The following is a 13,501-nucleotide window of genomic DNA, read 5'->3' on the forward strand; positions in this document are numbered from 1 at the left end:
TTTTCGGAGACCCTTACATGGAACCCTTCCTTCTTAGGGCCCTTTTATTTGAATGGGTAGCAGTTTCTCGATCATCTTTTGGATTTTAAGGGTAAAGTAAATATATTCATCTTTTGTTCTTAAATATGAAGAACAAATTTGGAGGTGAGAGTCTCTTTTGTTTAATGATTTTGTTTAATGATTGTTATAAAATTATCATTAATTTTACAACAATCATTAAACAAAATGTTTTCTCTTATCCAGTCCTGCAGAAAGATTTGTATAAGATTTCCTTTAAAAAAAAATTGAAAGACTTAGAAGACGTCTGGCATGTTTACACATCTGAACAGAACGCACTTTACTTTTTAAAAGTCATTGTAGAAACTCTACAAAGTTTTATAGATTGTATCTCCAGGCATAATAAAACATATAAAATGTTTATATTTTTCATCAGGGTTATTTTGTTAAAAACCTAATTTCTGGTCTTATAGTTTATGCACACTAGCACTCCTTTATAAGGATTAAAAGGCAGGGGGACTTACTCACTTCAGAAATCTCTTCTCAAAGAGTAGCAAAGGGTGCCCCCATGCAGCCCTCCCGCATCCCCAGGAACACTTGTGGAGCAGAAAGATTCTTTACTCAGCAGTATCCTTATAGTTGCAGTGTCACTGCTCTGTCCAGACCAAACTTAGTTTTTGGTTGAAAACGGCATGCAGAGCACATACACAATGCCACCTCCAGCTACTCCCCAGTCATATGAGATGTAAACATTATGATGCACCGTTTTCATTGAGAGATTAAAAAATATAAAACAGAAAAAGAAAAAAAAAGAATTAAGAAACCACAAATATCATATAAATTATTCATTATGTAAAAAATAATTGTTCAAAACAACAGAGAGGGATTCAAAAAACAGTTTGAAAATAAAAATAAAGAGCTAATTTACAGTTTTAAAAGGCTTTTAGTCTCTTTTTCTCACATTCAAAACCTTTTTTTCTTTTTTACTGTCAACATTAAACTGAAACATATTATTTTGAAAGTCAATTAAGTGAGAGAGGAAAATATTTTGACCTTTTTGTTTGCTTTTCTTGATGTAAAAATTAAAAAAGAATTCGGAATTGTCCCACAATATTGGAATCTGAGCATCTCTAATTTTAACATGACAAATAATTAACTTTTTTTTGGGAGCGGGGTACATTTATAGTTTACAGTTTAACTGATGCATAACAATGTATATGATTTTGTCCGTGTATGGACAAACTGCATTGCTGACTTTTTAACCCCCAAAACCCGCTGTAAAACCAAAGATGACCTTGCCTTTCAAGTTGTTGCACCTCGTCTCTAGAATACCCTACCTTTGTCATTGCAACAGATCAACTCCACTGAGTGTTTTAATGGTTAAGACGTTTTTGTTCAGAAGAGCTTTTAGTTAATATAATTTTGTCTTTTATTAAGTTTTACTTTGTGATGTAACTGTCTGGGTTTTTTTTTTGTTTTGTTTTGTTTTTTTTAAATCGAGAAGTAATGTAATTGGTTATTTACAACCACACTTAAGCCCCTCACATGCAGACATTCAACTCATTTAGCAAGTTGGCTTCTTACGTGGCGGCATGTCCTCAGAGAAATAGAAGAGATACTTTGGACAAGGAATGGTAACCACCTCCCCAATTTCAGCCCCAGGCCAACAGGTGATGTTGTCCCATTCCACACTGCAGCCTAGCGGGACAAGAAAAGACGAATAAAAAAAAATAAAAAAGGTGTGTCGATTTTCATACAGCACAAAATGCTAAAAGCAGAAAAAAATTGTTTTGCTCTGCTGCGACTTTAATCCTCTACTGCAAAACACAACGGTTACCATGGTAGCAAAAACATGCAAACCTACATCAGGCATTATTTTGGCTTCGTGTCACAACAGCAGATGACCCCAGCATATCAACATTACTATTAAAGCAGCATGTTGTCCTCTGTTCCACACTGTTATGTGAATTCAACAGATCACTGGGAGTTTCCACAGTGTCCATGCTCATGGGACGCACAAGCCGCCCAAACCCACACCTGCCCCACAATTTGTTAGGATGAGGACTCACCTACCAGCTGACACTCTCAGCAACACCCCAAGGAGCGAGTAACATTTGAATTGAAAGAAATCCAAACATTTGAAATGATGTCTCTATTTAAAACGCGGGTTTCACAACACTTCCAGTTAGCATCAACAAAGCTTCTGTCACACGCTGACAGAGGAGACTGGATATAATGCTGCACGCAGAGCATTCAGCGCTCAACTTAGCAACACAAATCTGTCTGCAATGACAAGATGAGCAGCAACATGGGGCTCATTACTGCAGACTTTTTGTTTTAACTCTGAAACTGAGACTTTTGACACAATTGGATGCACCTTTCAGCTCAAAGACTGTCACGCTTGCAGGCAGAGCTCTGCTGACAGTGTGTTCACAACAACAGCTGTCCACTTGAAATCAGATCTGAAGCTACCGTACTCACTTTTGGAGAAACAGCACAGGAACGGTACTCTAGGACAAAGAGTATTTCTTATTTTCCTGTTGACAATTAGGTTTTTATAATCGAAGAGGTGTAAATTTGTCGGTTGCATGACTGCATGTTTCCTTGAAAAGCTAGCACAACAACAAAAATGTGTCAAAACTGCATGCAGTTTACAGGTGTTTTGGGTGTTTTTACTAGGTTTTTGTGGCATTTTTCTGGTGATGAAAGAAATTTATTCAAAGAATATTACGCTTAAAATAGCATTTCTGAGTATTTCTGTATTCAAATTGTTAGAACGCAGCAGCTAGATTGTTAGCAGGAACTAACAAAAGAGATCACATCACTCCTGTGTTAGTTTCACTTCACTGGCTCCAACTGTTGATTCTAGAATCAAGTTCAAAATCCTCCTGTTAACCTATAAGGCCTTACATGGTATGACCCCGTCCTTTATTAAGGACCTCATAGTCCCTTACCATTCAAACAAAAAAACTTTGCTCGCAAAATGCAGGACTGCTTGTGGTTCCTAAAATTAGTAAAAGTACGGTTGGAGGTAGAGTGTTTAGCCACCAAGCCCCTGTTTCATGGAAAAAAATCCCAGCTCATGTAAGAGAGGCCGATTCAGTTTCTACATTCAAAGTTAGACTGAAAACATTTCTCTTTGGACAGGCTTATTGTCAGACTAGTTAGTATTCAGAGATTATTAACTTAATGATAATGTGTTTAAATTAAAATTAATAACAATAACAATTAGTTGTTTGTAGGCTGCTAGAAGTTTTAAGCTGCGGTAACTATGGTGCACTGGGGTTCTGTCCTCTCTTCTCATCTACTTCTACCCTCCTTCTCTCCTCTATTCTTGATTATTATTCATCATTTAGTTCTCCATGCCTCTGTTTGGTGCAGTGCGATTCATGTATTGTCCCTCTTTCCCTCTCCCCTCCTGGGGAGTGGTAGTGCTTCCAGATAACAGTTGGCTCATCCGTGCTCCTGTTCCTGACCGTGTACCGCGTCTCTGGCTCGCCTCTACTACTGCTCCTACACCTGGCTGTGGATCCTGCCTCTGGCTCATCTCTGGCTCGTCTCTGCTCTGTACCTGACCGTGTACCTCGTCTCTGCTCCTGCTCCTACACCTGGCTGTGGATCCTGTCTCCGGCTCGACTCGCGCCCCCGACTGTCCCCCCAACTCCGTCTGGATGAAGCTCATCTGCTGGACTTTACATATGTAGTTGTAGAGTTAGATAAGGTAATTCTTCTCTATGAGTTCTGGTAAATCGCCTGTCCGTCCTGGGGGAGGATCCCTCCTTCATGTGGACACCCCTGAGGTTTCTTCGTTTTTCAGGAATCCGTTTTTTTTAGGAGTTTTTTTCCTTACCGCGAAGGGGGGTCTTAGGGCATGGATGCCAGTTTAGCTTAGTCAGTTTGTTAGTTCAATTTAGTATTTTCCTATTGAATTCTATGCATTCATGATCCTTGTAATTTTATGTTTAACTTCTTCAATTACCGATACGAAGCCCATTGAGACAACTGTTGTTGTGAATTTGGGCTATACAAATAAAATAAAATTGAATTGAATTGAATTAAAAATTTGGTGCAGACAAAAAAAACTGTTTGAAAAAAATTGTAGATGCGACACAGAGGCTATTACAGCCAAAAGCTCCCTCTTGTGCCTCTTTTTGTTGCTTTCACTTGTTACACAACTACATTAAGTTACGTCTTCGTCCGAGCTGGCATCTGATTTAAAACTGCACGGCTGGATGGGTCCAATATTGCTCACCAGTTTTTTTGCACCGATAATGTTAGGTTGGGGGTGTGAGGAGCTGTAAGCTAGCGACAGAGTGTAAACAGATGGATGACAGGAAGTAGACGCAGCCATACTCTGCCCCAATGAGCCCACATACAAGGTGAGGGGAATTTCTAATCAACTACTGCTCCTCTCCACAAACTTTCTCCTAGAAAATGACAAAAAATGTTTGATTTTGCATAACAACAGCATAATCATAATTAAAGGACCACTGGGAACGCTTTGAAAAGAGATCAAAAGATGATTGGAATTCAGAGAGATGTTTTGTGTCCTCAGTAGTTTATTGAGGTAACAAGAGCGTGTTTCATTGTCACAAATTTGCATAGGGAATGAAGAAAAGCAACTAAAAACAATGAGCAAAATGCACAAAACTCACATACTTGTTGTTTTGTTTTCAATCTGAGCCTCGCAAATGCTCCTCTCCTTCTCTATTTCCAGCATCAGGTCACACTGGAATTGCAATGAAAATACCTGCAAAGAAAGCATATAATCTCAAATGTATTTCTGGAAAATTCCTGATTGTTGCATCCAAAAGGCCTCATTTTACTCATCTTTTCCCAAAGCAATGATTTTTTTTTAGATGCTTTTCTTTCGAGTACTTTTGTTTTTACAATAAACCTTGAGAAAAAAATGTGTTTTAATCATTTGAAACTCTGTAAACGGAAAAAGTGGTTTATCAAAACTCTGACAATTCTACAAAGCCTAGAGAAATTATAGCACAAGATTGGCTCCTTAAAAAACAAAATGTAAAATATGTCCCAGAATAAGTTTGGCTGAAGTGTAAGAGGTAAAAATTTAACAAACAAATCCGAAGGTTTTCAAAAAAAAGGAAACTATTTTTCGACTTTATGAACCTAGAAAAGAGGGGAAAGATAATCACCTTGCTTCTCTGAGCAAAGGCTGATTTGAGTGTTAAAAAAATAAATTATGAGATGATTTGCATAAAAATGTTAGCAGATGTGGGGAAAACTTTTGGACTTTTTTTGCTTTTTTTTTTTTTACATTTTTTACTTACGAGGAAAGTTTTATCAGCAACTGCAAACAGCTTGTTTTCTGACAAACAAAAGCATCACATCTGTAGCACAACAGACTCAACACCAACATTTCATTTGTGTATCAATCATTATTCAATTTTGGAAAAAAAATAGTGTAGAACCTGACAAAATACCTCCAGGCCCATGAAAAAAGTTGTTTAAATGTTCAACACGTTCAAAAACCCCATCCCAACAACAAGAAAGGTGCTAATGTAAACATCCACTCTGTAGGGTTTTGCAAAGAGGATTTGAAAAGATTCTTTGTAAGTCAACAAGATTTATGAGCCGTACTTAGCTGGATGAGTCTCCTCTCTGTGGGCATTAATCAGAGTGGTGCTATACGTGGCTATTGTTAGCCACAAAATGAGACCATATGACTTCTCCCCAAACACAAGGTGACTCCCTCATTTCACATTTAATTCATTTCCTCAAGATTCTGCTGAGCTCCCCTAAAGATGATTGAGCAACAGGAGAAGAAAGATGCGTCAGAGATGCTTTACTTTGTAAAACTTGAAATTCTTATCAGGAATTAGATCATCAAACAGGAAACGTTCTCTTTTTTTCTATTTTTCATGTCAAGCAGCTAAGCAAAAAGCTGAGAGCTTTTCGGGTTAGATAGTTTTTATTTTATTTGGGGGGGGGGGGGGGTGTTCTCCATACAAACTGGTTGCATTTTTTGTATAAACCCCTTTTGGATATTTTATGTTTCAGATCTTTTGGTTGATTTTTTTCGCACTAGTTCAAACCTGGTTTCTAAGCAAGAAAAAGAAGAGACAAAAGAAGGCCGTCGCCATGGAGATGCAGTTTCTTTTGAAGCTTCACCTTGATGGAAACACATCACCCTGAAAAAATGTCCAACTTTGGCCGAATTGAGGGGGAAATGTCTAAAGATGAACTGTTTACTTTTTTGGAAATATCTTCAGGAAAACCCTCAATGTGGTTTAAAACGCATTGGCTGAAGGTGGAAGCATGCTGGCTGAGTGCGTGCACGCGCTGATTGCTGCGCACTGAGCAGACTTTTGATGGGTGCGAGCTTGCCTTTTTGTTTGACATTTGTACACAACTCACCACAACGGATCTTGGCCCATCAGGCGTTATCCAAATTAGGAAATGGACCGAAGCAAAGCGTAAAAATGAGCCCAAAACAATGAGGAAACTTCAAGTTTAAACATACTTACGGGTTCTAACAGAGCGCAGCACAGGAACAGGGAGATTCCCCTGGAAATCTGTTCCAACATGTCCTTTAAATAAGTCAGATCCTAGATAGAAATTAAGTTTCTGTCAGCGTGAAATTATTATTTTCTTCTAGATATCCGTAATGATCCGCAGCGGGTTTGCTGACTCCGTGCGCTCTGCGCTCGCGTTGGAGTGGGTTGCTCCGCGCCTGAGTCCACCTCCCCTTCCTCCTCCTCCTACCTAAACTTCACCTTGAAGTTTGTGACCAATGAAACATCACGGTGCGTCCGTTTGATGAAAAGACAAATTTAGCAGAATCGTTGCTATAAAAATAAGGAAAATATATATTTCTGACAAACTTCTGATGATTTGTTTACTTTGTATTTAAAACTAATACTATACAAACAAAGCTTAAAAAACCTAAGAACCGCTTTGGAAATTTGTTGACGTTACAACATCCCATAAATAAACATGACACAGAATTTTAACAATAGATCATAAAAAGTGGGGGGTGGGGGGGACAGAAGGCACAAATAGAAAAAAAAGGAGCAAAGATAAGGGGTTAGATTATAACATACCTTACTTGTTTACCCATGTGTTCATTGTCATATTTGAGTGTATGTCAGCAGTCATATATATACATATTTGTATTTATTTATTAGCTGTTTTTCACCTTTAGCCATATCCCTAAGGGGTCGCTGATCCACTGATTCACACAAGTGGCTTGGCAGAGAGTTTTTACGCCGGATGCCCTTCTTGACACTCCCAGTATTTTATCCGGTCTAGGGACCGCCACAGGGGGACCAAGACTTGGGCATCCAGCAGCTCTTAAGTTATTTATTTGGTTCTTCACTAAGCAATCTCTAAATTATAAATTAAACATTTAAATAGTATTTTACTCCGATCCATCTCTTGTTAAAAACATCTACCAAGCGAGGATGTCAGTTTTCCATTGCATTTACTTGTTTTGGTTTCTTTTTCCATTATTTAGCTGTTGGTGATTTGATATTTTTTCTATTTATCATGATATTTTCTTGTAATTATAATTACATTATCAGTATACTGATAATACGTACAGCACATTTCTTTGTTCCGTTTTGAAAATATAATTAGTTATAACACCAAGCAGAATTAGCAATAGATTTGAAAGCATTTCCTTGTGTTTTTGGCGTGTTCTTGTGGTGTTATTCTCATGATGGAGGTCATATATTGAGAAAATTATGCTTTAAATTGTATTTCTTAGTACTTCTTTATTCAAATCGTTGTGAATGCGGAGGAGATGAAAAAATACAGTTAAAAAAAGGTTGTAGGTGTGATGTAGAAGCATCAATCCTTGTGTTTTTTAATACTTTTAAGGAAGGTTGCACATTCATCTCACAAATTATTAAGATTAGATTCCAATTCCCATCTTTCTTTGACTGCATATGTATTATGAACACTTTACAATGGTAATCTTTAATACACTGATGGATGTGTTTAACACCCAACCTGCAGTACGTTGACATCAATCAAGATGTTTACATTTTAGAGAGAAATATAGCATTGTAAATGTACATGTTAATGAACTCAGACGTTTGTTTACTGTTCAGATGTGTCAATATGTGTGAAGTGCTCCATCAATGTTTATTATACTGATGTTCTTCCTGTTGTGTTAGAGGATCTACATGTTTTTTCTCACCTGTATCATGAGCAGGTAGGCAAAGAAAACCTGAGCTCTTCGCAGACTTACAAGTTCAACCTGCTTCTCTTGGAGAACACAGCTGCTGTGTAAACTCAAGGTCCACAGAAAACAGCTTTCTTTAAATTATTATCCAATTGTTCATCAGCGTGTTTCATGGGTTCAAGGAAAACCAAGCAGCTCATGATGTAACAGCAAGTCAACATCCCAGTTAGTTTGTCAGTTCTTGTCTTGTTTATTAAGTTGATGATTAAGTTTCCTTCAACTCTTTCCCACCTGTTTGTCTGCCCATCTATGTCAGTCAGGGTTTAAACCACATAATAGCCCTGAAGCATGCTCTGCTGAAGGAGACAAATTATCTCACGGCTGGAGACAGTGGTCTTGTGTCTACTGAGATTTATTTATTTGTAGGTCAATTGATGTATTAATCTCTGTTTTTTTTAATGTATTTCGTTCCTTTTACTTTTTTTTTAAATCAAGCGTTTTCCTCATGGGGATCCTCCAAATCTGTGACTGAGCCTTCTCGCTGCAGTAGGATCTCCTGGGTCTCGCTTTGATCTGTGGGATCCTGTGGTAGCGTCCTGTGTGAACATGAGTGTGTGTGTGTGTATGGGGGGGGGGTCACTGGTGTGGAAATTTTTACTTTGCATCTTATAAGTGAATAATTTGATGCTTTTTATGTTTGTGTGTGTGTGTGTCGGGGGGGGGGGTAATATGAATTTTATAAATTGTTTCATTTTGTCTTTTATCTTGCTTTTGTTTTTTTAAATTAGAAAACTGTTTTATAGCAAAGGACTGTGAGTCACATTACTTGGAAAAGTGTTTAACAAATAGAGTTTGATTTGATTTGATTTGGTTTGATTTCCACTTTTACCCATTAAACCAGGAGATTTCTCCGAACTTCAAATGTCTAAATACTTGGATGGCTAGTGTTTTTTATTGTTGTTTTTTTTATTAAACATAGGTTGTTTTCTGACCCGAGAGTTTCATTGATTCTCTGTTATGACACAGGATGCATGAAGTTGGCCTCCAGTTCATCAATCAATCATTTAAGAATTAACAACAAATGTTGTAAACAAAATTCTTATTTTTGGAATTTGCAATTGCAGACCACCTGATAACTAAAATAGATGGTCAGGCTGCATTTACAATGAAGAAATTCAAAATCAGGGTGCTTCAGTAGTAACATGCTGGAAATTTTGCTTTGACGTAAAGTTGGCCATAGTCTGAGTGCAATCAGTGGTGGTTTACTGTTTGGTGGTTTTAAGAGAACAAAATCTGGATATTTATTTTGCTCAAAGCTTGTGTATTAGATTTTCCTGTTCTCAGTCATTTGGTCTTTCTAAACTTTACTGGGGTTTCCAGTATGTAAGGGTGATAAATCATTATAATGTTGATGTAATTGCTGCATCCAGTTGCTACTGCCTTAGAAGTAAAGAGCATGTTTAGTGCAAACCCTTCATCATATCAATCCTAGGTTTTTAATTAACTTTAAAGATGAGTTAAATTTTATTTTATTATTATTTTTAGTTTTTCTTTGTGTTACGTCCCAGGACGTTTTTCTTTGTGTGGTTGTCTTTTTGTGTCTCTTTGCAAATGTCAGTGTGCAGGTGCCAGGCTGCAATTGGTGTGGTGCTCCAGCACCAGGAGTGGATTGGCTGCCGGAAGTCACACCTGGAATCACACCTGCTATAAAAGGAACCAGGAAGAAGACCAAAGAAGACTCATTTGACAGGTTTTTCCATTACCAGAAGTTGTTGAAAAACCTTCTGTTGCATCGAGTGCATTTGCATCCTCCATGCCAAATGTGTTTCCTGTATTCGCAATTACACGCGCACAGGCTTGTAAGATGGGTGAAACAATAGATTTGTCTGAGTCTTTTATGGCCACTCTTGATGAAAGTGAGACTCCGCAGTCACCCCAGAAGCAGGAGTCGACAATTAAAAGTGAGACTGAGTCAGGTTGTCAGAATAACAATATGATTTTCAATGTTACCAGAGACATGTAAGCAAAACGATCCTGCACTTGCTGCTTGTTTTTCTTCTGCTGTAGATAAAGGAGGGGTAAAGATGCCAAATGTGACATATTTTATGGAAAATTGCATTCTGATGAGACGTTGGACTCAACATTCAAGTGACTTGGACAACACTGACCAACTGGTCGTACCAAGGAACTTCAGACTGCAGGCACTGAGTCTTGCACATGACAGCAGCCTAGTGGGACATCTAGGTGTTGAAAAGACATACCACCGTATACTGCGTAATTTTTACTTTGCCTGGATGACGATCTGATGTAGCAGACTATTGTCGTTCATGCCATATGTGTCAGCTTGTGGAAAAACCAAATCGTCCTATTCCACAAGCTCCGTTAAAGCCAATTCCAGTTCTGGGAGAACCATTTGAACGAGTTTTGTTGGACTGTGTGGGTCCTCTGCCAAAAACTAAATCTGGTCATCAATACATCTTAATGGTGATCTGTGCTGCCACTCGTTTTCCAGAGGCTATCCCATTGCGCAGAATAAAGGCTATGCCTATTGTGAAAGCGCTCATAAAATTCTTTTCAACTTTCGGGTTGCCCAAAGTTATTCAAACGGACCAAGGAACTAATTTTATGTCTCGTGTGTTCGCACAAGTGCTTGCTGAATTAAAGATTAAACATCAAACTTCGAGTCCCAGGGTGCGCTGGAACGATTCCATCAGACTCTAAAGTCTATGCTGGCTAAATACTGTCTTGAGTCTGGTAAAGAGTGGGATGAGGGTCTTTCACTTTTACTTTTTGCTATCAGAGAGACTGTTCAGGAGTCTCTTGGTTTTAGTCCTGCAGCTTTGATATTTGGACACACGGTGCGTGGCCCTCTTCAGCTTCTAAAAGACAGGTGGCTGGAAACATGTCATGTTGTGTCCACTCTGAAGTAAATACTCTAGCTCTCATGGTTCAATCAAAAATAAAATCATTTTTGTGTTGCGTCCTTTTTGGGCCACAAACGGGGGGGATTGGGGGCGTAACACTTAGTGTCAATCGGTCTTTTTCCACAAAGTTATAAATGTAATCCAATCAAATTTGCTCATTGAGGTGTTAAAACCATCCAGAAGTGAAAGGCTGAAGAAAGCCCAAACGATTCAGAGTTAATCGATCCACTCATTGCAGGTAATTTGTGCAGGAATCGTTTTTTTGAGCACAGCCATTGCAATGCAGCGCCTCCTACTAGCAGCCTGCGGGGCTCATTAACACTGACCTACAAGCCATCAGTGAGCACCCAAGATACTTCACCAGAGCAAGTGGTGTTAATTACAAAGATACATCAAACTCATTAGGCTAAAGGGACGACCAGAGAGGGAAATCATGTTTGCAGAAGTAAAGCAGCATGAATCAGTGTGTGGGGTTGTGATAGCTTGATGTGATTCACGATGAGTGTGCCCATAAATCTTTGCTTCCATGGAAATCTCGCCTGGTCAAACACTATTTTCCTTTTGTTGTCTGAATCATTCTGTGGAGCAATTTGAAAGTAAAGTTTCCCCTGTTAATAATTTGTTAAAATGGGAACTGGACATAATCATATGGTTGTATATCTGAAAGTCTCACTGAGCATCTTTATGGATGTGATCCAGACAATGAGACACCAAAAGTGGATTTTTCTTTTTCTTTTAATGCACCAACTTCTCTGCACTTGTTCACATTTTCTGACAAAAATCATTTGGTTTCACAGCATTTGTTATTTATGACCACTTATCTTTAGTAGACACATTAGTCGTCCTCATATTCACCTCACAATCACTTTCTGCCTAACACACTTGTTTTGAAGCTGCATGAAGAGGCAGAGAAGAGAATCCTGAAACTAAAACACAAAACAGGTGAACTCCATGGATTCAGTTTATGTTTTTTGACAAAGAAAAAACATTTTTCAATTAGATTTTGATTATAAAAACAAACAGTAAAGAAAACATATTTTCTCATAACTTAAATTTAAATTGCTGTGGGTCCAGAACTTTACATGAGATTTTTCTTCAGAAATGTTTTACACAGAAGTTATTTTGTGTTATGTGGATGTTTCTGCAAAAACAGGGCCCTTAGAATTAATCTAAAATTCTTTCCCTAATGGCAGATTTTTTTTTAAAATAGCAAAATAACCTTCAAATGGAGTAAAAACAATTGTCTTACCAATAACTCTTATTTTAAGAAAGAAAATTCTGGTCAGTAATACATTTTTTCTCAAATTAAGATTATTTTGTTACTGAAAAACTTTCTCGATAAATTCATTTTTCTTGCAAGACAAAAAAGTAAGACAATTTTCTTGAAGCAGGGGTCATTTTACTTTCTTAAGATTCAGTTTTTGATGTGCAGTCTGCGTTCTTGCAGACTACACCTTGATATAATAATGGGAATTGAATATTGTTTTTTTTCTGTGTTGTGTGACTCCTTGATGTTGCTGCTGCAGAGAAATGGTAACGTTGATTCGCGGCTGTCTGCGGCCTTCAGACTGTTGTGATCCACGCAATGTCGCTGCAGCAAAGTTGGATTCATTGAAATGGATTTCAACAATGAGCAAACGACGTCACTGGTGAGAATTTTTCTTTTTTCTTTGAGCTAGCCGTCAAGGACAGACACAGTAGGTCTAAAGAGGAAGAAAAATTACACCAAAGCCATTTAGGTTTTAAATGAAAGTGTGTAGGGGTAAATGCATCTATTTCACAGAATTAAAGCTGCAGAGATTTGCTGCTGTTTTAGTGACATTTTGTTTTAATCCAACTGAGCAATTAAAATGTCTGGAATCAATTTTTGGAAGTAGCATCCAAATGCAAGCACACATTCACACATTCAAAGTGTGCGTGTTGGCTGGATGGTGTTTACACAAATACAGTCAGCAGAGAAAAAGGAAGCAGGTGTCTATAACGCCTTACAGTGCAGGATTTATGTTGTTCTGCACAAATGAAACACAATTAGTGGATAAGCTTCTGCAGATGTAACATGTTATTGGAAACCCACAATTAGAGAGGATTAGATGATTAAAAGTGAACCTTAGTGATACAACATAGATAATAGGAGTGTTCAAAATAGATTCAGGGATTCATTGCAATATTTCATTTGTATCGATTGAAAAAGTTGTCAAGACGATATTTATTTTTATTTTTTAATGAACATCCTTCAGCGTCGGACTCTTGTTTTCCACTTAAACCCCCAATAATTGGCAGCATCGCACACTGAGCATCTTTGAGCAGATCCACACCACACCAAAACAACAAGGTCTAGCGAAAATCAGCTTCTGTGAAAAGCTAAATGTTCAGTCAGCCTCGCAGTTTTTGTTGTTATGAGACATTTACCACTCAGTTTTTACTTGGG

General features: G+C 38.0%; 1 protein-coding gene across 3 annotated transcripts in view; it reads right to left on the bottom strand.

The window, feature by feature from the left end:
- The window catches only part of LOC101161752 (vasoactive intestinal polypeptide receptor-like), a 24,868-nt gene extending 18,173 nt beyond the window's left edge, over positions 1-6,695 (bottom strand). Inside the window, exons 1-3 of one of the 3 annotated variants that reach the window (XM_004079106.5) lie at positions 6,489-6,695; positions 4,657-4,747; positions 1,582-1,695 (exon numbers count right to left, since the gene is read on the bottom strand). In XM_004079106.5, the coding sequence (XP_004079154.1) occupies positions 1,582-1,695; positions 4,657-4,747; positions 6,489-6,548 (265 nt within the window). In that variant the 5' untranslated portion in view covers positions 6,549-6,695. Of the gene's footprint in view, positions 1-1,581; positions 1,696-4,652; positions 4,748-6,488 lie in introns of those variants that run through there. The other 2 variants (XM_078935493.1, XM_078935495.1) reach the window with 2 other exon arrangements.
- Between the last annotated feature and the right edge of the window lie 6,806 nt (positions 6,696-13,501).

The sequence above is a fragment of the Oryzias latipes genome, chromosome 17 (assembly GCF_053564925.1).
Source record: "Oryzias latipes strain Hd-rR chromosome 17, Olatipes_Hd-rR_3.1".
In the NCBI taxonomy this organism is placed as follows: Eukaryota; Metazoa; Chordata; class Actinopteri; order Beloniformes; family Adrianichthyidae; genus Oryzias; species Oryzias latipes.